The following is a 22042-nucleotide window of genomic DNA, read 5'->3' as shown; positions in this document are numbered from 1 at the left end:
ACACCCTGGGATTTTTAATGACCACAGAGAGTCACAACCTCAGTTTTTTCGTCTCATCCGAAGGACGGCACCATTTTACAGTGTAGTGTCCCCCGTCACTATACTGGGGCATCAGGACCCACTCAGACTGCAGGGTGAGCGCCCCCTGCTGGCCCCACTCACACCTCTCCCAGCAGCAGCCTCAGTTGATCCCAGGAGTCTCCCCTCCAGGTCCTGGCCAGGCTCACACTGCTGGGCTCCAGTGGGGCTGCTGGCTGGGAGCTGCAGGGTGATGTGGCTGCTGGTAAGGAAGGTAATCTGTTCCCTACCAGCTCAATCCATTTCAATGCGGCTTCACAGGCAGCTGTTTAAAGAAATCTGTTTGCTCCTGGGTTTTTTATCAGCTTTTTGAAATGAATGCAATTTAGTTCCAATCAAGCTGAGCTGCAGAGCTCTCCCGCCTGTTAAATTAAGAGCCCGCGCACGACGCACTTTCAGGCGCTGGTAAACACACACACACACACACACACACACACACACACACACACACACACACACACACTCTGCAGGAAGTGCATCGCCCACAAGGTGCCCACTGGAGCAGAGTGGCCTTGTGTGTCGCGCAGGGCCTGACGCAGACGCAGAGACAGAGGACGTACCGTGGGGCACACGATAAACCCGGTCCCTTCCGAAATGTCAAGAACACACAAACTGCAGCGAGACTGGTGAGATTTTTTGTTGTCAAAATTGCTCTTTCCTTTGGAGGGAACATGCTGGTGATTTATAGACGGGGTTTTTGCATTATTATATATAAAAAAAAACCTCAATTCCTCGCCTGATTCCTGCTCTGGCCTCGTGTTCAGCTCCCTCTCCTCCGGTCTGAGGGTTTTCATGTTCCCCTAACTAACGCTGGGTCAGGGAGAGCCCCCCTGGCTCCCAGAGAAATGAACGGGCTCCCGGCTTCTCTGTGAAAGACTCTGGTGGCACCTCTAGGGCAGGGGGTCCCCAGGCTGGGTCTTGAGATTAATGGGGTTTGTAAGGCAAGTTCAGTCAGACTCGGCTGTCGGTGACTCGCGATCAATCCTGACGTCCCTTCCTCCCCTGAACCCCAAGACATACTGGGCGCGATCCCCTTCCCTCCCTCGCGTCCGTCTTTTTCTAAGTCTCTTTGAAGCGCCGGCATCTGGAGAGATGAGGGAAGCTGCTTAATTGGTCCAATTAAGCCAGAAAAGTTGCTTAATTAGTCCAATTAAGCCAGAAAGAGCTTGCTTCGCTCCTTAAGTGAGGTGCTGGAACGACAAGCCAGCGACCGAAGCAGAAGCAGCCCCCCAGGACCAGAACTGGATAACCCTCGTCTGCACAGACACACTTGCAATGAGATGAGAAGCTCAGTTGATCCTGCCTGCTCTGTTGCTGTTGGCGCGATGCACAAACTGGCTGTGGCAGTGGGAGTCCGACAGCCTGGCCTCGGTACTGTACGTCCCAGTTCAAGCGCTGGCGCCGAGAGATCACCGCGTGCATGTGGCCCAGGTCATGACTGATCTGAGAGACCCCACGTGTGTGACCCCACTTTCCTTTTTTTTTTTCTGGTCTATTCCCCGGGTCCGGATCTATGGATTCAACAGGGATCAGAGGCAGGTGTCGGAAACAGCGTTGCTAGGAGACCGTTGGTTTCGAACGAGCCGTGAGCCGAAGACCCGCGTCGAGCTCGGGGAAGAGGCAGGAGCTGGAACGTCCTGGCGCAGAGTGTCGAACTCGCCGGGGGGTTGATCCCGCGCCCCCCCCTGCTCCGATACCTTCCCGGAGGTTACCGTCCAGGATCAGCTGGTTTGGAATCTGCAGATTCCAGTTTTGCTGTCCTCCGCAAGGGTGCAGGGTGAGGAGGTGAGCCCTCCAGACTCGGCAGCCAACCCCCTGCCTGCTGTGAGAAATGGGGGCGTTTCTTACACCCCTTTCATGCATTTATTGGGGTGGGGGGGGGGAGTCTCCTTTTTTAAATAGATTTTAATAGAGAGACCATTAATTTAATAATTGTTGTAGCCACTAAGTCTTGTGAACTGGTTTGCGGGTTGTGGGCTGACTCGTCCAAGTGTATGTCCTGAGTGGCTCTAGGGTGTGTTTTTGTAGTTGACGATTTCGCTACCCGTTTCTCTCGCAGCTCGCTACCCACACCTGAAGAAGGCTCCACGGCCGAAACGTTGTGTTCTCTTTCTTCTTTTTTTCAGCATGGAATAAACCTATTACTTGTTCCTTTATAATCGAATGCCCACTTGGGGGGGAAGAGTCAAGCTTGGGATCGTGGGTATGTGTCGCGCTGTCCGCCTGCGCTCATTGAGCACGGCGAGTTGTTTCAATGGGGATATTCGCCGTGGAATCGGTCGAAGAGGAGGCTGACTGTTGTGGAGCAGGGGCTTGCACAGCTCAGTTCCAGGAGGTTGGAAAAACCGCAGCACCTGTCCCTCCACCTGCCTGGATGACTGGACGACTACATTGGCTCAGGTGTTGCTGTGCGTGGGAACAGAATATTTTACAGTTCCGAAGTTCGTTTACTCGTGGTGGAGCACATTTTTCGCAGAAAACAAGCTTCTGTCTGAAATCCCTCGGATGGGATCCCCTTCTCTCACGGGCACTTGGAGACCTCAATCAGCTTGGGCAGCCCATCTGGAGGAGCTGGGGGACACCCGGGCAGGAGGAGGGACCCCAGAGAAATGCAGGGGAAACTCCTGCACGGAAGAGGCGCCCCTGACTGTAGTCGAACCCAGGAAACCAGAGCCGTGAGGCTGCAGCACTGGCCGGCTTCCCAGCATGCAGCCCCACGCATCTGGTTTTCTCTTCAGGCAGTAATTGGTTCAGCCGGTTCGTTAGGTGAGTAACTGATTCAATGAAGTAATGAACCGGAGGCGAGCGGACCTGTATTGAGGAGGCAGCTCTGTAATAACCCAGTCCCCTTCGCAGGCTCTTTCCAACTCTTTCCTCGTGTGCCCTATTATTGGCAGGACCTGAGCCCCGCAAGCTTCTGCCATTTTCAAAACCTCGCCGCGGAGTCGTGCCCTCCTCTGGGTTTTCCGTCTGCACTGGTGTAATCCTTTTCCCCCCGGAGGATTCCTGCTTCGGTGCTCCCCTCGTTGCATCGTCGATGAACGCGCATACCGCGGGACCACGGGCCGCAGCTCCTCCCTCCCTCGACCGCGTCTTTTAGACGTGGCCTACGCTGTGCGGATGTCAAGATGGAGGTGGCACTTGCAGTAGTAACGGTTGGAGAAAACTTCGTTCGGGGTCTACGAGAAAGCACAGGTGGATTTTAGACAGCAGCTGACCGCCGCTGGGCTGCGTCGGGCAGTGTCCTGGTGCCGCGGTGGCTGACGCAGGAATCCCGCGGGGTACTTCATGGAGGATTTAGTTGGAAAAGAGGTCGGATCGGGGTGGGGATCCAGCCTCTGCTCGCTGCAGGCTGTACCGCGGCGGGAATCCTGGCCCCAGGTCTCTGTCACGGCTGCCTAAGGGTCACAGGTAGCTGATCTCCAGCAAGGTGTTCTTCTCCCCAGGCTCCTCGGGTAAGGGCTTCATGCTGCCGTTGGTGGCGCCGTTGAGCAGGCAGGGGGCCGGAGCCGGCGCCGTGCCCGAGTCCGGCGTCTTCCCGTTGGGCTCGGCGGCTTTCCTGGGGTTCCGGGAGGTTGGGGAGACGGTGGACGTCCCCGACCTCTGCCCTTTGGGCAGGAAGAGGGCCCGGGCCGCCTCGGGCTGCCCGTTGCCGTTCTGAGCAATGTGGCAGATCTCGGTCATCTCGGTGGCCTCCCCGTCCTCCTCCTCCTCCGCCTCGTCGTCGTCGTCATCGTCCTCCTCCTCCTCCTCCTCGGTCCCCCTCCCCCTCCTCCTCCTCAAGACGTCCCTGGGCTCCAGCGCCCGCTGTCTCCTCCTCCTCTTCCTCTCCTCTTCCTCCTCCTCCTGCTGCCCCTGCCTCCGCGGTGGCGGCGGCTGCTGTTGCTGCCCCAGCTGCCCCGGCTGCCCCAGCTGCCCCGGCTGCAGCCGGTGGGCCGCCAGCTGCTCCTGGCTCTCGACTTTCCGGGAGGAGCGGCACAGGGTCTTGCGGAAGCCCCTCTTGAAGTTGTCCGACAGGAAGCCGTAGACGATGGGGTTGGCGCAGCTGTTGGCGTAGGAGAGGACCACCACGAAGAAGTAGACGCCCTTGGGCTCCTCGGGCAAGGCCACCACCAGGTTGATGATGTTCAGGGCGTAGAAGGGCAGCCAGCAGAAGACGAAGACGGCCACCACGATGACCACCATGCGGGTCACCTTGCGCTCGGACTTCTTGCGCTTGGTGGAGGTGGCCCGCACCTTCTTGCCCGAGCTGCGCACCTTCACCACGATCAGCAGGTAGCACAGGCAGATGACCAGCAGGGGTCCGAAGAAGCCCAGGGTGGAGGTGTAGATGATGAAGGCGGCCCTCCACACCTCCGCCGGCTGGGGCCAGTCGATGTTGCAGATGCCGCCGCCCCGGGGCACGTCGGCGAAGATCACGACGGGCAGGACCACGACGAAGGAGATGGCCCACACGGTCCCGTTGACGGCCTTGGCCACCTGGGGCTTCCGCCACCTGCAGGAGCGGATGGGGTGCACCACGGCCAGGTAGCGGTCGATGCTCATCACCGTCAGGCAGAAGATGCTGGTGAACTGGTTGATGCCGTCCACGGTCATCACCAGCCGGCACATGAAGGAGCCGAAGGGCCAGAAGGAGAGGGCGTTCTGCACGGCCAGGAAGGGCAGCCCCAGCATGAAGAGCTCATCGGCGATGGCCAGGTTCAGGATGTAGATGTTGGTCACCGACTCGGTCTTGGAGTAGCGCAGGACGATGTGGATGACCAGCGTGTTGCCCCCCAGCCCGATGATGCACACCGTGAAGTAGATGAGGGGGATCAGCACCCCGGCCACGCCCGGCCCCGCCCCCTCCCCCTCCCCCTCCCCTGTGCTGTTGGGGAGGCTCCCGTTCTGGAAGAGCTCGCCCAGGGCCAGGCCGGAGAGGAGGGCGTCGCCCGTGGGTGGGGGCAGGAGGGAGGGCGGGACGCTGGCCCGGGCCTCCGACAGGGACGGGGGCATCCAGGTGGCCTGTGGTGGTCCAGGTAAGCTCTCCATCGAACCGCGGCGCAGGAGTAGCCTCTCTCAGTAGCGGCCCATCTCGGTGGCTCCTGTTCTGCAGAGACACAAGCAGGAAAGACTTGGGTGAAGCCATACTCCCACCACACACACCCCAAGCCAGCTCATCCAGAAATCTGCTCGTCCTGTTGTCCAGACTGTCAAGCTCAGCTCACGGTCTGACGTCTTTTGCATCAAAGGTCTGCTACATAATCGGTCTAATTATTTCATTAACTACACTGTTCTTAAAATGTCTTGCCAGACTCGGAGGTGTTCGTATTGGTAACTGTACTGTGACAGAAGTGCATTTTTCCCCACAATCAATTGAAACTGTGATTATAACTTGAGGAAAAGGTTCTATATAGGTCTCTTTGAGACAGTGATTAAGTTCGTTGATTGCTCAGGATAGCCTACAACCCAGAAGACGCCAGACACTCCAGGACGTGAGTCTGACACCATGGTGGATGTTGTTCCTCTGGCTCCGGTCCCTCGGTTCCTGTGTGGTTTCAGTCCTTCCTCTCCCCTGCTGCACTGCCAGCCCTGCCCTCCTCTCCCTCCCCCTCCTCCTCCTCTCTCTGTTCTCCTCCAGCCTGTCGGCCCCCTGCACGAGTCAGAGGTCTTCAGGGCCAGCCTACCTTTCCCCCCACTTAATTATTATTTATTATTATTGCAATCTTCAATGATCCAGGAGGAAAAACGCCCTTGAGGGGGGAAAAGAAAGGTGTGGATCAAGCATCTCGTTAAACCAATTAAGTATCATTCAATTAAGTAACGAGCTTTTCCACAATGCACCCCCCGCCCCTCCCCTCACCAGTCAACTCAGACCCAGGATTGGGAATCCCTTCCATAAGACAATAATCTACAAGGAAGAAAAGGCATGGGGAGGGAGTAAACGTTTATCAATTCCGTTCTGCAGAGCAGAGGAGCTGGGAGGAAGGGAGAGGAAGAGCGAGTGTCTGTCTGGGCGCTTGCCTGGAGCCTGTTGACACCCCAGCCAAGTCAAACAGAGCCGTTCCTGGGCCAATACTGCAGCCTTAATGGCCCCTAATTGACATCTTCTCCGTAACCTAGGAGAGGAGCCCTGCTCCTGGAACGCAGTGCAGAGGAGAGGGCTTCGGAGGGGACTGCCTGGGTTTTTGTGTTCCGAGTGGCCGCGGTTCAGACCGCGCGCGCGGAAAGAGCCTCCTCTCTTTCAGCTCCCCCTCGCGCCGGCAGATCCATCGTCCCGAGGCGCTAGAGCAGACCACCCTGCTGCTGCTGCCCGCGTCACGGCGGGGGTGACCGCGCTAAGGCACAGCTCTGCTGCCCCCGCCGGCTGTGTGCTCTGGAGACGGGTTGCCAAGCCGGGACCGAGCCCGAGGCGTGTTGCTAATGCTCCAGACCAGCGGCCAGCGACCTCCTAATGAAGTGCTTCGTTTCCTCTAAATCTAATTCACTCGGCGCAAGCGTCCCTCAGGCTCAGGTCCCCCCCGACGAATTCGCGTCTGGCAGTTGGCAGATTTCTCCACTAACCGCCCAAACAGTGCGCGCATACCATCCGAGTCTTTCTAAAGCCAGCCTCACAGGCTGCAGCAGGCTTGTGTTACAGACCTTCGCTCTGGCAGGAATGGCGGGTGTGGCGTTCCCCAGTTCCCCAGAGCTGGCTGGGTGGGGGGCCGAGCGTCTTCGAACCCCAGCCACAATCCCAGCGACGTCAAAGTGGAAGACCATAGGCCAGGTCCTGTTCTGGATGAGGTTTGTTATTTTTATCACCACTACTTATTAGAATTAATTATTTATCATTATTAAAGTGTTATTATTATTATTATTATTATTATTATTATTATTATTATTATTATTATTATTATTAATGAATAACAGATGTCATAATCATCTATTATTTTATAGAGCAGCTTTACAAATTGCCTGGGTTTAAAAGTCCTAGGGCACGATTCCCGATTAATTTGCCTGAACACGTGAAAAAAGCGCGGCTCATTTCACAGAAAAGCCCTCTGCCGCTGTTTGCGGAGCATGACCAGTGTTCCGTACAAGTGGCGGAAGAATTTAATTTGGGCCAGCGGATCTGAGCGCCCATTAGCACCAGCTGATACCAGCTGAAGCCAGTCTATCATTTCCCCCAACAGCACTCTGCCTGACAATCTGCCTCGCGGGTGCTTTCCCTGTGTCAGGCCTGCTGCCTGGTGACTCCCTGGATGGCTCAACTGGACACAGCTTAAACTGGACAAAAGGTCTGGAAGCATACAGCAGATACAAGGACCATTCCTTAGGTAGGGCAGTATGATTCAACCCTGCTTCATCCGGTTATATAGGGAAATGATCATCCTCATTGAGAATTAATAGTATCGTACTGAGAACTAGGAATGGTGGCATTATGGACCAGCTGAGTGGACTATTGATTCAAGTCAGTAAAGACGTGCCCAGGATCCCAGATCAGAGAGGACTGGAGATCCAGACACACACCTGCAGGGATTTCATTGCTTAGTTCCATTAAAGCCTTAATTAAACTAAGAATTAAGTCGTTGGACTGGAATATCTGAATGCTTCCCTTTCTGCTCAGGCGTTGGGGAGGTTACCAGACGGATGGAACGCACCAGTTAATGAGCCGAGACCGGCTGTGCAGTCAGTGAAGGGCTCAGCTCAGCTGTGTGGCCGAGAGCTCCGCTGGAGCAGAAACAGGCCGCTGTGGGGTGGTTTGTGTGGGTGGGGGTGCCCAGGGCCCAGGGCCCAAGATTGGGGACCCCTGTGTTCCAGGGTGCTCCAGTGCTCCAGAGCCTTAGGCCAGCCCCACACAGAAATCAGTTGCATCCTATAGAAGCCTCTGAGGCCCAGCGCCCCTGGGGTCGGCGTGCTCAGATCTTGCAGCAGGTATTTTTAACTTGCCCTTCTGCAGCCTGGAGGGGGCTGGGGGGCAGGGTGACAGGAGAGCCCCAGACTGCGACCGCTGCAGCAGCCTGGTGATCAGCACAGCCCGGCTGAGAGAAGCAACAATAATGGACAAACTAGAGCAGCATCTGTGTGGCAGTGGGTCCAGGTTTAAAATCAGGCTCAAGAACACAGGCCACCTGGCTCGCCTTCATTTCTTTATGCTGTATTTCAAGAGCGATGCTTTTTTTTTTCCCCCATGAGCACTCAATAGTACTTTCTCAGCCCCTACAGCCTGGAGATCACAGTCCAGGGTCCCAGTCCAGGATGAGCCCCTACAGCCCAGAGATCACAGCCAGGGTCCCAGTCCAGGATGAGCCCCTACAGCCCAGAGATCACAGCCAGGGTCCCAGTCCAGGATGAGCCCCTACAGCCCAGAGATCACAGCCAGGGTCCCAGTCCAGGATGAACCCTTAAAGCTTTTTACCAACAATTGCCCTCTGCCTTTTCTCCCTCTGTCATGACTTCTACCCACAGCAGTCTTTTCCCAGTTGGAAAAATGTCAGATTCCCGACCTGGAGACACCCTCCAGACTTTTGCAAAAAAGGGTAACGGCCTTAACAGAGACCGTGCATGACCTTGTTCTCCATGAGGAGCCTTCTGAATCCCCCCAGCTGGTGTTGGGCTTTCAGTTCCATTGGCGTTGAATTCTTTTCGCGGAGGAAGCACTCAAAAGGCGCTCCAGATCCTTAGAAAGTCGAGGAGGGGGCGTGGGAAGGGGCGTGCTCCGACGTCGGAGACAGGGGGAGGGGGCCGGTGGAGAGATAAGCAGTCCCGCTGCGCTTGAGTGCGATCAGGGGTGAGAATGAGCCGCGAGGGGTCATGCGACGCTACAGCTGAGCACACATGTTCAATCTCTTTATCACAGAGGCGGCACACATTAATCACGAGCGCTCGCCTTCCTGGAGTGGGGGGGCGGGGCAGGAATGACTGGAATATAAAAGGAGGTGTCCAGGGATCCCGTCGCTGCTCCTCTTGCTGCTGGTCCAAGCAGAGAAGCTGCAGGAGTCCAGGCTGCTGTGCTCCCCATTATTGCGTAGCCGTTTGCAGGTTGAGTGTGATAGACGATGGACTCTAATAATAAGAATTCCTGACTCTTATACAGCGCTTTTCTGGACACCCCACTCACAGCGTTGTACAGGTCACGGGGATCCCCTCCACCCCCACCAGTGTGTACCCCCACCTGGATGATGCTCCAGTCCGCTTCCTGCACACCAGCTCCCAGTGGGGAGGAGAGCAGAGTGATGAAGCCAGTTCAGAGAGGGGGGTTATTAGGAGGCCATCATGGGTAAGGGCTAGGGGGAGCTTTGGCCTGGACGCCGGGGTTACACCCCAACTCTTTTTGAGAAACACCCTGGGATTTTTAATGACCACAGAGAGTCAGGACCTCGGTTTTACGTCTCATCCGAAGGACGGCGCCTTTTTACAGTGTAGTGTCACTGTCTCTATACTGGGCCATTAGGACCCACACAGACCGCAGGGTGAGCGCCCCCTGCTGGCCCCACTCACACCTCTCCCGGCAGCAGCCTCAGTTGATCCCAGGAGTCTCCCCTCCAGGTCCTGGCCAGGCTCACCCTGCTGGGCTCCAGTGGGGCTGCCAGCTGGGAGCTGCAGGGTGGTGGAGCTGCTGACCCAAGGGTTTAGTGCACAAACACACACCCCACAAACTATGTGAAAAGAAATGTAGCTTTATCAAGCTTTTATCAAGGCCAGACAAAGACAGCACAACAGGATGTTGCCACCATGTTGTTTCCCAAGGCTCTCTGATGTCAGATGCACATACTGTACAGGACAGGCCCGGGGCGGGCTTTGACAACAGCCAGAATGCCTGCTAGTCTGAAAGGAAGGACAGTGTGAGGCATCGGCTGAGGAAGGATGAACCCCATACCAGGAGCAGCGAGCCTCTTTCCCAAGGGGAAGTAACGTGAGAGACGAACGCTTTACGTGTTGGGAAGATGTAACCTAGAACGGTCCAGAGAGCAAAGTGAGGCACGGGTTCATTCTGTAGGCTGGGGGAGGATCACTGAGTGGAATAAGTTGGTCCTGTGCCTTTGTGTGAGAGAATTTACGGTTGGTAATGCAATTGCTAATTAAATAGAGCCTAACAACGTTAGGGAAGGTTTAAGGGTAAGACTGAGTCTAACCCCTGGCATGTTGTAGTTTAATGCTTACGCCTCGAGTTGACACAGCCAGTCACACACGTGGAAAGAGCCGTTTCCAGGTGAAAAGAAGTGTCAGACCCGACAGGGCTGAGTGAATTGCGTGTCTGTGGGGGGGCGGGGGGGGGCGCTGAATTCTGCGATATTGTTCTGCTTATCTTCCAAATGCCAGTCACTGGACTGTAACCCATCCGCTACGGCCCAGCCCTTCATCCTTCGGGATGAAGATGCGACGGAGCGCCGAATGCGGCCGAGCGACCCCAGAGGCCCGGTTCCACGCTCCGGCCCGGCCCGGGGGAGAGGCGCCCGCGCAGGCGACGAGGGGCTCGGCGCTGTAGAGAAGCCGGGGAATCGATCTGTGGGTTTTCATCAAGGCGGTGAGGGATCGATCCTTTTGATCTGGGGTATTTCTCCAGCTCTGCTCTTTTCGAATGGCCGTGCGCTCCATCTGCATGTATTGATCTGATCAGGGGCAGCAGCAGCACTGTCTCGCTGCCTGTGGGTCTTTTTCCAGCAGAAGGGTATTTAAGGTCCTTATCGCAAACACAGCTCAAGTGCATGACAGAAACTCCTCAGGGGCAATTAAGAGAAGTCCACTGCGTGTGCCTCTGGGAAAGGCAGGACAAAAGGCTTTTCCTATCTTACAAGGATGGCAGTGTGTTTCCACTGGAGTGCAGCAGTATTGCTAGCTTACCTACAGGACTTGCGGATATTCTCCATGTGCAGCGCTTTGTACATTTTGACCCTGTATATAGTGTTTTTAAAAGCCTTCAAAGCTTATGAATCTGAGCGTGTATCTAATATAGATGAAAAAAACGCCCTTACCTCTGAGGTCTCGATTTCGTCCGCGTCTGAAACCAAAGCACTGTGTGTGTGTCACAAACCCTGGAGTTTGCCCTTTGCTGTCACGGATGTAGGAGGTGGCGAAGCTAAAATAGTCGCCCTCGTTCGGCAGCCCCAACTGGTGGTGCTCCAGCCAAATAGATTTCAAGACTAATGTGCGACATTAATCAAGGCTTTAACAGCTCGGCTCCCTCTTCCCAGAAGACAGAGCCTCGCAAAGCGACAGAGCCGCCTGTTTCATCCACCTGGTCTCCGCACGCTGCAGCCAAATGCCTGGTGGGTAGAGATTGCTTTGTTGTCTCAATTTGTCCCTTTAATTGATGTATGCATTGAGCAGAATTAAGAAGGCGCAGGCGTGCTCTCGAATCCATTTTCAAAAGCATGTTTCAGTCATGCTCTGGCTGTTTCTGGCTGAACTGCTCTGGTCTGGGTCCAGCAGTGCGCAGATTCACTGAACTTCGTCAGAACTAGTCATTTCCTCAGCTTTGCACGTGGAAACGTTTTCATCCGTTTCCAGTCAACACCAGACCTCTTTACAGATTCGTTTCCTGGAGCTGTGAGGAGGAGTTTTCCACCTTTCTTTTGGGGTCCCACCTGACTGCGTGATGCCGGGAGAGGGCAGGCTTTTAAGGTTACCCCTCCCTTTCTGAAACCGAGGAAGGTACAGTGTGTATTGAAAGTTGATTTTGCTGGTTTGGTTTTTCACAACATTACCAGGAAATAGCTTTGCGCCGAACAAGGTAGTGCCTTACAGATATAAAAAAAATAATGACATGTTTTTTCCTGCGTTTCATGCCCACTTGTAATTTTCCTATCTTATTTTGTAAAAGGGAAGATAAGTTTCTGGCCAGACTTTATTCACTGTAGCCAATGTAAACATAGATTACTGGCATTATTTGTTGGAGTAATTAGTACTTAGCACTACTACCTCCAAACATGAAAGATTTCCAATACTTTTGGTGTCACTACAGCACGAACCCTACAGAATACAAACTACAGCTCTTAGCAATCTGTAATATTACTTTCTTGATCTGGCCGACGCGTTTGCCCAGTCCACTTTTTTATACAGCTTATGCAGATGAGCATTTTTACTGAAGGCAATCAGAGCGAAGTGCAACAGCTGTGCCACCCAGGATTTGAACCTGCCACCTTCTGGTGCCCACTGCTGCCTACGTTATATGATAAGGTGAGGACATAAGCTATTTAGTTTGTTTCTCTGGCCTGACCCGTGACCTCATGAATACTTGTTTCTCTTCTCTGTCGGGGTCTCACGGTACCCCTTCACTCTTTCTCTGACAGGTCACGATTTGGATTACATTGTCCAGTTTAACCCACTATCTCCTGCACCACCTCAATTTTTATTAATGCTTCCGGCCATTATCTAACTGCTTCTTCCAGTTCAGTGTCTTCGTGGAGCTGGAGCCTATCCCAGCAAGCAACGGGCACATGGCAGGGTACACCCTGGACAGGACACCAGTCCATTTCTTAGTCTGTTGTGTTTGTTTAGGCTCATTCAATTAAGGAGCGCCTGCAAATGAAGGTACATCCCACGGGGAGCTTGCGAAGGAGAAGGATGGGGGGGGGGGAGGGGAAAAGGGAGGTGGGACCACCCACTTCGCACCCGTGCAAGATCAGAGCGGGGGGCTGAGCTGAGAACTGAACCTGAACGGGACGGAAACGGAACAGGATTGATCAAATGGCATGAAATAAACCAGGGGTGCACAGCCCCGTTCTTGGGGAAAAGGCTGTCTGCTTTTCATTCCTCTGTACAGAAAAATATTTTCTTTTTGGGGGGAGGGGTGCGGGGACAAGCCCCCACACTGCCCCTTTGCCCTTCAACACCATCCGTGGCCCCAGCGCTGGCTGCCCCCCCGTTAATAATAATAATAATAATAATAATAATAATAATTTCTCACACTTATATAGCGCTTTTTCAAAGCGCTTTACAGGTAATGGGGATCCCCTCCACCACCACCAGTGTGCAGCCCCACCTGGATGATGCGACGGCAGCCATAGTGCGCCAGAACGCTCCCCACACACCAGCTCTCAGTGGGGAGGAGAGCAGAGTAATGAAGCCAACTCACAGAGGGGGATTGTTAGGAGGCCATGATTGATAACAGCCGATGGGGGAATTTGGCCAGGACGCCGGGGTTACACCCCTACTCTTTTCAAGAAACACCCTGGGATTTTTAATGACCACAGAGAGTCAGGACCTCGGTTTTACGTCTCATCCGAAGGACGGCGCCTGTTTACAGTATAGTGTCCCCATCACTATACTGGGGCATCAGGACCCACACAGACCACAGGGTGAGCGCCCCCTGCTGGCCCCACTAACACCTCTTCCAGCAGCAACCTTAGTTTTTCCCAGGAGGTCTCCCATCCAGGTACCGACCAGGCTCACACCTGCTGAGCTTCAGTGGGTTACCAGTTGTGAGTTGCAGGGTGATATGGCTGCTGTTAATCCAGCTCTTAGAAGAGAGCCGCGGAGCTGCCAGCGTGCCACATTCATCCCTCTCCCCGCTGCTAAATACATCTTGTGCCGCCGAGCGAATCGAAGAGCGGCGCGATCAGATGGCGTCAGCCTCCCGGGACAGTTCACCGGGCCAGGGGGGAGCGCTGTTCCGTCGCACCTGACGGCGCCTCCTTTCTTCTCGAACAAGCTTGAGTGCGGTTCTGCTTCGGCCTCCGAGTCCCGGCTGCCTTCGCCTCGCCCGGCTCCCGGACAGGGGGGTCTTTATTCCACATCACCACCGCCCCCGAGCACCCTCTCCCTGGAGCGAGGGATTGTCGTCGAGCCGTGGAGCAGCGGGACAGCAGGGTCGTGCTCGAACACGATCGGCACAAGGAACTGGACATTTAGAGCTAGTCGTTGTGGTGGGATGGTGGGGCAGTGGTCAGCATTCCAGCCTCGACGTGCTGGGGCCCTGGGTTCGATTCCAGACCTAGGGTACTGTCTGTGTGGAGCTTGCACGTTCTCCTCAGGTTTTCGTGGGTTTTCTCCGGGCGCTCCGGTTTTCCTCCTACAGCCCAAAGACCAGCTGGTAGGTCGTGGACTCTGGGAAAACTGGCCCTGGTGTGAGCGCGTGTGTGTGTGTATCTGTGTGTGGCGTCCCATCCAGGGGTGTGCCCCGCCTGGCACCCAGGCACAGCCTTCATTCGCTGGAACGTTGACAGATTCTAATAAAACGACTTTTCGGAGCAGGGCGAGTGCGCGCCCAGCTCGACCTATGGCACGCGGATGTGGCGCTGTGCTTCCCAGAGGACGTGAACCCGTGACCCCTCTCGGGGGGCCAGAGCCCCCCTCCCCCCTTCTCTGATTGTGCTCCATCAATCAGGATGCCCCGGCCGGGCCGTGCTCCACCCGCTGTGGAAACACCACAGCGGAAGGGCCTCAGGCGAGAGGAGAGAAACGCCCCCCAGCAGCAGAGGAGAATGGAGAAACGAGTACAAGACCGCCGAGCAGCTCTCCGGCCGCCAGGCTTGATAAGAATAATCCCACAGCAGCCCGCGCCTGAAAGCCCTGTTGATCAGATACGGCTCTTCTTATCGGCAGAGTGGAAAAGCCAACAGGCCCTGCGGCTCCAGAGCCTTATCAGGAGATGGGGGCTCAGAGCACCGAGGCCCGGCAGTGAAGGAGGCCCTTCTGGAGAAGCTGGGGGGGGGTGGAGAGGGTGCAAACAGAACCGATTACCAGGCCTCTCGGCGGATGACAGATGAGGGCGAATTTCCAAGAGGCAGATCGAGGAGGGACCCCTAACGCTAACGAGCGGACGGCCGCGCGCCTCGTCTCGCCCGCCACCTGTGCGATCTTCCCCGGGGAGGGAGGTTCGGCACTCCAGGCGGGGGTCGAGCAGCAACAGGGGGGAAAAAAATAAATAAAAGCAGCCCCCCTCTTCTCCGAGCCGCTCCGGGGGGACGGCTCTCGCGGCTTCTTCCTCCACCGGCGGCGATCTGGGTCTCTGTCGCCTGAACAGAGCAGGCGGACCCCCGGTCAGGGCGCTGACGGGGGGGGGGTGATGAGTTCAGTAAGAACCAGCTGAGTCCAGCACTGCACTGATGGAAGGCGGCAGGTGGGTGGGGAATGGAACCAGCAGCGAGAGGCAGCAGTGCACTGGGCCAGAAACCCAATCAAAAACACATCACCCTCCGTGTCGAAACCCGGTCTGATCAGCCCGGCAGGGCCAGCGCCCTGGTGATTCTCCCTGCAGCCCGCGGGGGGCGTGCCTCTCCTGCTGCCCCTCGGCCTAGCAGCCGCCCCCCGAGAAGGCGAGATGAGATAGCCTGGCAGCAGCTCTTGCTGGCCAGAACCCTTGCAGGGCGGCCCGTTCCAGGGCCAGACCCTATTGGGGGTCCTGGGTCGGCGCTTTTGCTTTCGGCTTATGTGTCTGGGCAAGTGGAAACGAGCCCTAAAAAGCTCAGGATCTTGACGATGGGAACCGGATTCACCGGAGACAAAGGAAGATCCAGGTTCACAAAAGGTCGGCTGGTTTCTGGGTTTTGAAATCCCAGCGCCGGCGGCCCGGTTTTGAAATCTGGGGACAGGACCCGACTGAGCTGTGGAAATGCTGGACGGGGAATTGTGCCCCCAGCTCGACCTGCTGCTGGGTAAGGTCACGTCAGATTCCACTAGGCTGGCAGAGCTATCGGAGATGTCAGTTTACATACAGAGCCACCTTCAACCAGTTTTGCTCCAGGGGCGCCCCAGTTTCTGAAGCCTTTCTGTTGCTAAAGAGCGGGGAACCCCAGTCCTCTCCCCACGCCCCCTCGGGCACCCTGAGCGTGTGTCCGATCGAGAGCTGATGCAGTGGAACGTCGTTCTGGTTTTTAGCGCCCGGTGCGGTCCAGCTGGGGAAAGAAAGATGAAGGACGCGAAAAGCAGGTCTCAGTCAATCAAGTCACCACGCAAAACTGGAGCGAGACCGGAGGGCCAGAGAAGAGAAAGACATCATAAGGAGAGCATTAAACTCACAAGATATTTTCAGAGTTTAGTGCCCACCAGTAAGGTGGTGAATCAATTGCTCTTACGAAGGTCTTTAAATAGTCCCTGTTCATAATAATAGGAAAATGAGGGTTTTTTAAAGTGAATTGCGCAGAAGATTCTCGTCCTTTGCTTTCTGCAGGCACCCTGCGTAATTGTAAGAGACGTTAAAGCGCTTGTGCACCTGTTAAAAGACGGAATGCGATCCGGGAGAGGCGCAGGGCGACGCGCTGTACGACGGCTCTGGTGGTTGAGCAGGCTGTTCAAACTCTTTTTTATTATGTTTTTCGACGATCAAGAGCTTGCAATCCGCCCTCCCCAATAAACGTCTTTCAGCCGAGATTATAGAGCTGAAGGCGTGAGATCCCCACCCGCCGCGTGGAGCCCATTCGCGGGAGAGAGCGGAACGCCTCTGAATGAACGGTACTGACAAATCGCGAATCGTGCAAATGCAGATCAAGGCCGTCGCAGGTTCATAGGGGGCAGGTGTACAGGGGACATAAAAGCCTCTTTTGTCAAGTGATGCTGCTTATCCTAAGAGGCAGATTGTCAGCTGGAGTGCGGAGCGCGTTTTGCAAAAGCACCGCTAATTGTGCTTATGGTGAAGCACGCATTTATCACAGATGTTGTTTTTGCTTTTCTCCGCGCGCCGAGAGCTGCGACCTCGCAAACAGATGCACACGACGAATGCCTTTTTAATCGGCTCTCACACTAATGGGGCCGCTTTCAGGAACGCGCCCGCTGGCTTCTGGTGTTGAAAGGTAGTGGGGGGGTGCGGACCGTCACGTGTCTGTGCAGTCAACCCCTGAGTGTCGTGAACATTGGGGGGGCTCTCTCTGGTAAGGGACAGCTGCATACATCCCCGACAGACACGCCTCCTACTGTGTGCCACTCAAGGAAATACACTCCCCAGGCAGGGAGAGATCATACAAACTGCGTATTACCTGAGATGGTGTGTCAGAGTCTTGGCATAGCTGCATAACAGAGACAGGCAGGTCTGCTTACCTACCTACCTGCGTGCAAATATTCGCACCCCACTGCCAAATGGCTTAAACTGCACGACTGGACCACATCTATCTGGATCATAGGAAAACAATGGCATGCTGCTCAGCTACTTGTTAACAGTGCTTTTTCAAGATCTACTAGTAATCCGCAGTTCCGTCAGTTTAAGTGAAGAACAAGAGCCTTAGAAAAGGTGACCAAACCAAAGGAGGCCATACTTGGTTTTTGCTCACCTGTAACCTTACGTCAAATACATTTTGCTGCCAGATGTCCGAGCTCAATGTGTCTTTAACCCTGCCTCGTCTCCGGCCAGCATGTCATTGAAAGCACCGCTGTACAGGATGGGTTGCAGCTCAAAAGGCTCCAGGGATCATAGTCTGTACTTCAACGCCTGGAAAAGCTCTTGATCTGGTCCCACTGCATTAGTAAGCCGCAGACACAGACACCTGCCCCCCGTCTGAGAGCGAATCAACTACTGCAGCAGCCTGCGATGTTACAGACCTCTCAGTGTAGCCAAGTATATGTGTTGGCCGTCTAGAGGAATGTCACAGGAGTGATTTCGACCTCGACATTGTGTTTTATCTACTCTCAGGGACACCTGAGGCACGCTGGAGCCCCACACTCACACAGACACGCACACGTGCCCATGCACACTGGGCAGGACACGCACATACTGGAGAACAATCTTACCGCAGGTCTTTGGACTGTGGGAAGAAACTCATATAGAGAACATGCCCCCCCCCACCAGAAATCAAATTCGAACCCAGGACCCAAGACAGGGGGTCAGGGACACTGGATTTGTTTGAAAGGTTTCTGAAAACTGCACAGCCCAGCCCTCGATCCTTCAGCCTGCGCGCTCGACAGTGGGGGAAGATGTGAAAAGTACGTCAGCCCGTCTCGGACGCCCTGCAAACGCGGCGTCCCGGGCAGGGGGGGCAGAACCGAACGGGGGTCCTTTTTCACGGCCGGGCGCCTGGAGTCGCTCCTATTCCGAGAAACGGGTGGGAGCCCCCCGGGCGTCATCCGTCCTGGTCTGTCGAAGCGGAAGATCGTACCGCTCGAGTTCCTGAACGCAGCTCTTGGGCAGGGGCAGGAGCAGAAGGGTTTCCTGGACGCAGGTCGTCGGCGGGGAGCTGGGGGCTCTGGGAAGTGAGCGGCGATTTTCCCGCTAGGCTGAAGTGAGCGAACTCGCTAAACGAGCACTTACAGGAGAGCAAACAGAGGGGGGTGGGTCGGCGAAATCTGCCCATTGGGCTGCTTTCCAGACGTCTCCCAGATCCCGGAGCGGCGCTGATGGGGAGAGAGAGCTCTTCTCCGGTGGCGTCAGAGGCTGTGGAGGCCAGTGAAGAGCACGTGGTTGAGTCGGACCCAACACGGACTCATGTCCCGGGTCTCGAGCCTCTGCAGTGGGGGGGGGGCTCCGCCGCCTCTTGAGGTCTCCCCCCTCGGCCCGGCAGGACCCAGAGACTCCCAGTGGATCTTGATCCCGGAGCTCGGGGTCCAGTGGTCGCAGGATTGGGGACGAGCAGTCCTCCTCCCGGGGAAGACGGGCCCCTCTGTCTCCGCCGCCCCTGGGAGAGCTCGGCACCGGTCACCATTCGCCGGGGAGCCCGCGGTGTTCCCCCGATGGCGGGCCGAGCACGGCGCTGAGCTCGAGAGGACAGGGCAGCCCCTGGCGCCACACAGAGCTCACGGCGGTGCGCAGGAATCCCTTCCTCCCGGCGCCGGGCGCTGGGTCGAACGCCCTCCCCACTCCTGTGCCCGGAGGGACCCCGGTATCGCCTGGTGTTCGTTCCCGCTGGGCTCTACATCGGGGGTGGCGCAAACCACCCGGGGTGCCCCCAAGTCCGAGCCGGATTTGCCAAGTGCCATCCCACCCCCCCTCTCGTGTGCCGAGACGTGTGCGCTCGGGGAATCGGCCGCCCTCGACAGTCAGGGGTTTTGGCAGGGCGCCCCCTGGTGGTCGGAGGCCCCAGCCCGCAGGGGCGCCCCGCTCTCCCCTAAGGCCAGCCCTGCCCTTTTATCGCCAGAGCTCGTGTTAACTGATCTGCCTGCCTGCTGGTTTTGACTTTCTTTTCGCCGCGCTCGGACCCGGGTTCCCCAGCTAAAAACGGACCATTTCCAAAGCCCTCGTCCCCCTGGTTGGGGGCGAAACGGCTGCTACGCGCAGACGGGTGGGAAGGACGATGCGCCCCCCGCCCACCCCGTCCGTCTGCTCTCCTCCCGGCTGACGTGCCTGAGCCGGGCCGATCGGAAAAAGGAGGAAAGGAAAAACTGGAAAGGAGAGGAAAAGAGAGGTAAAAGATTTCCAGTTTTTCCAGAGAGGAAAAACTGGAAATCGGCAAACTGGAGGACACGCGTGTTCTTCGGCACGGGTGGGGCTGGGAACCCCTTGAATTAAAGCGGTAGACTGCGGGGGAAACGGGTCTGCACCCCACTGAGGCTGACCACAGACCCAACCCCGGCTGGGAACATCCCCGCAGGCCGATTTCGGACCCTCCCCTCGGGAACCCCTAGCCTTCAGGAATGTCGGACGGTAAAAAGCCACTTCTGCGTGGACGCGTCGGGAGGCGGAATTGCGTGTGCAGTCTGGCGGCTGTTGGCACCTTCCGCCGGTATTTGCGCACATTGCAAGAGACACCCCCACCACCGCCACACACACCTTCAAAGAGAGCGCAGATAAACTTGGTACCGCTCAGAAAATAAATACAAACCAACAAAAAAATATATAAAAAAACAGGCGTACGCGAACACCGTTTTCACTTGGGAAGCTAAAAAGATATAAAACAGCATTACTCCCAGGCAAGCGACGCCGCGCGTTACGGCAGAGTAGAACCAGGCGTTTTTTTTTTATGTGTCCAACGTTAATTTCCCCGGGAGGGAGACGCGCACACAGCCAAGGAGAAACACGGGCTTACCTGTCCGCCCTGTGGGATCTTGTCGGAAGTTGTTGGACTTCGGGAAAAGCTGCCCGGCTTGTATCCAGAAAGGAGGGTCTGAGGGAGCTGAGGACCGGCGGAATAGCTGTCAAGGAGGGGGGAGGAGGCAGGAAATAAAGAGGGAGTCGCCGTGCGGAGCGCCTTGGAGCTCGCGGCGTGAGTAATTAATTAATACATGTGTTAATAGACACACAAACACGCGCGGTGCTTTCGCCAGCTGCTGCGCCCGCTCGACTGAGCCCGTGTCCATTAACGGGCGGGAATAAGTTGGCCGTATCCAGGTAACCACTCTCTCGCTCGCCGAGTGCTGGCGCTGTGTGCCGTGGGAGGTGTGGATAAATCACTTTAGACTTCTCTCTCTCTCCCTCCCTCCCTGCTTGTGTGTGTGTGTGTGCGTGCGTGTGCGCGCTCGCTCTCCTTCATCAGCCCAGGCGGTTCGGCGTCAGTGCAGGGGCAGGGGCTCGAGACGCGACGTCGCGCGGGGAAGCGCGTGTGTGTGTGTGTGTGTGAGCGTGGTGGTGGTGGGGTCTTCAGGGCACGAGGCAGCCTCTGGAGCCGGAGTCCCCCATCCTAAAATTCCCGGAGAGCCCCGGTCCGGTCTGGGGGATACTTGTCAAACTCCTGATCCACTAAGCAGTTCGGTCGCCCGATCGAGTGAGCACTGTCTTCAGATCTTCCGTCCAGATCGATTCCCGAGTGGCTTAGCATTGCGAATACCCGCCCGATCGGCCGCAGTTACACTGTCCCCCAGTCGAGAGGAAAGGATGGTTTCAGGGTCATGATCTGAGTTACAGCCCCTGCCGGGGAGGTGTGGACAGATTCCAGAGAGCCCGTCCCTGTACTGATGGACACTGATGCAGTTTCTCAAACGGCAATGATTTCCCCATAATACTGATAAAGACTGAGCCCAGCTGTCGTTTCCCTTTACGCGCGTAAGGAGACAGCGGTGGCTCTGAAAACCACGGCAGGAAATCGTTAGACTGGCGAGCAGAGGCGCTTCTCCGGCGCCCTCGGGTTCTGGGCGAAAGGCAACGGGTCAGTTCCGGAAACGAGCCCCCCACTTCTGCGGAGTCGCCCTCTCGTTTGCTGCTTAATAATAAGGTATCTGCATCCTCGCGGCGGCCTTAATTACTTGTGACAGCGGAGGAAAACGAGCTTGAAAACTCGCCTGGCTTTGCGCCGCGCCGCGACCTCCCCCGGGGCCTCTCGGGGAATCGCGCGCCCAGCGAATTCCTTAGACTTATATAGCGCCTTTCTGGACACGCCACTCACAGCGCCGTGCAGCTTAGGGGGATCCCCTCCACCCCCACCAGTGCGCAGCCCCACCTGGATGATGCTCCAGTACTCTCCCCACACACCAGCTCTCAGTGGGGAGGAGAGCAGAGGGATGGGGATTATTAGGAGGTCATGATGGGTAAAAGCCGATGGGAATTTGGCCAGGACACCTAGGTAACACCCCTACTCTTTTCGAGAAACGCCATGGGATTTTTAATGACCACAGAGAGTCAGGGCCTCGGGTTTAGGTCTCATGCGAAGGACGGCGCCTTTTTTACACTGTAGTGTCCCCCATCTCTATAATGGGGCATTAGGGCCCACACAGACCGCAGGGTGAGCGCCCCCTGCTGGCCCCGCTCACACCTCTCCCAGCAGCAGCCTCAGTTGATCCCAGGAGTCTCCCCTCCAGGTACTGGCCAGGCTCACCCTGCTGGGCTCCAGTGGGGCTGCCAGCGGGGGGCTGCAGGGTGACGGAGCTGCTTTTCTCGAGGCGAAGCCCTTTAAATCTTTTTTTTTTTAAATTCTGGACAGTCCTGATCCAGTTCTGGGCCAGGGTGTGAGAGCGGGGATCCATTCCAACTCGGCTTTTAACAGCGTAAAGCAGCGCAGATCTCGGGACCCAGCGCACCCCTATATCAGCGCACCCCCATATCACACAGGTCCTCCGGAAGAGACCAGAATCCCTGCAGACACGCGCCGGTCTCGGGAGCGGCCGTGTAGACCCGTCGCTCAGCTCGTCGACAATTTCCGCGCAGAAATAACCATGGAAACTGTGACCTAAGTCACCAATTTTATTTTTTTTCTCAAATGGTAAC

General features: G+C 56.2%; 1 protein-coding gene across 1 annotated transcript; it reads right to left on the bottom strand.

Annotated features, from left to right (window-relative positions):
• Positions 1–2235: 2235 nt before the first annotated feature.
• On the bottom strand, positions 2236–20302 carry LOC102692768 (somatostatin receptor type 5). The gene is made up of 2 exons (XM_015359557.2): positions 19932–20302; positions 2236–5167 (listed from the first exon to the last, which is right to left on the bottom strand). The coding sequence occupies exon 2, from the start codon at positions 5107–5109 to the stop codon at positions 3484–3486; it is 1626 nt and encodes a 541-aa protein (XP_015215043.2). The 5' UTR covers positions 5110–5167; positions 19932–20302; the 3' UTR covers positions 2236–3483.
• Between the last annotated feature and the right edge of the window lie 1740 nt (positions 20303–22042).

Source organism: Lepisosteus oculatus, chromosome 12, assembly GCF_040954835.1.
Source record: "Lepisosteus oculatus isolate fLepOcu1 chromosome 12, fLepOcu1.hap2, whole genome shotgun sequence".
In the NCBI taxonomy this organism is placed as follows: Eukaryota; Metazoa; Chordata; class Actinopteri; order Semionotiformes; family Lepisosteidae; genus Lepisosteus; species Lepisosteus oculatus.
This window is presented reverse-complemented; position numbering and strand designations above follow the sequence as displayed.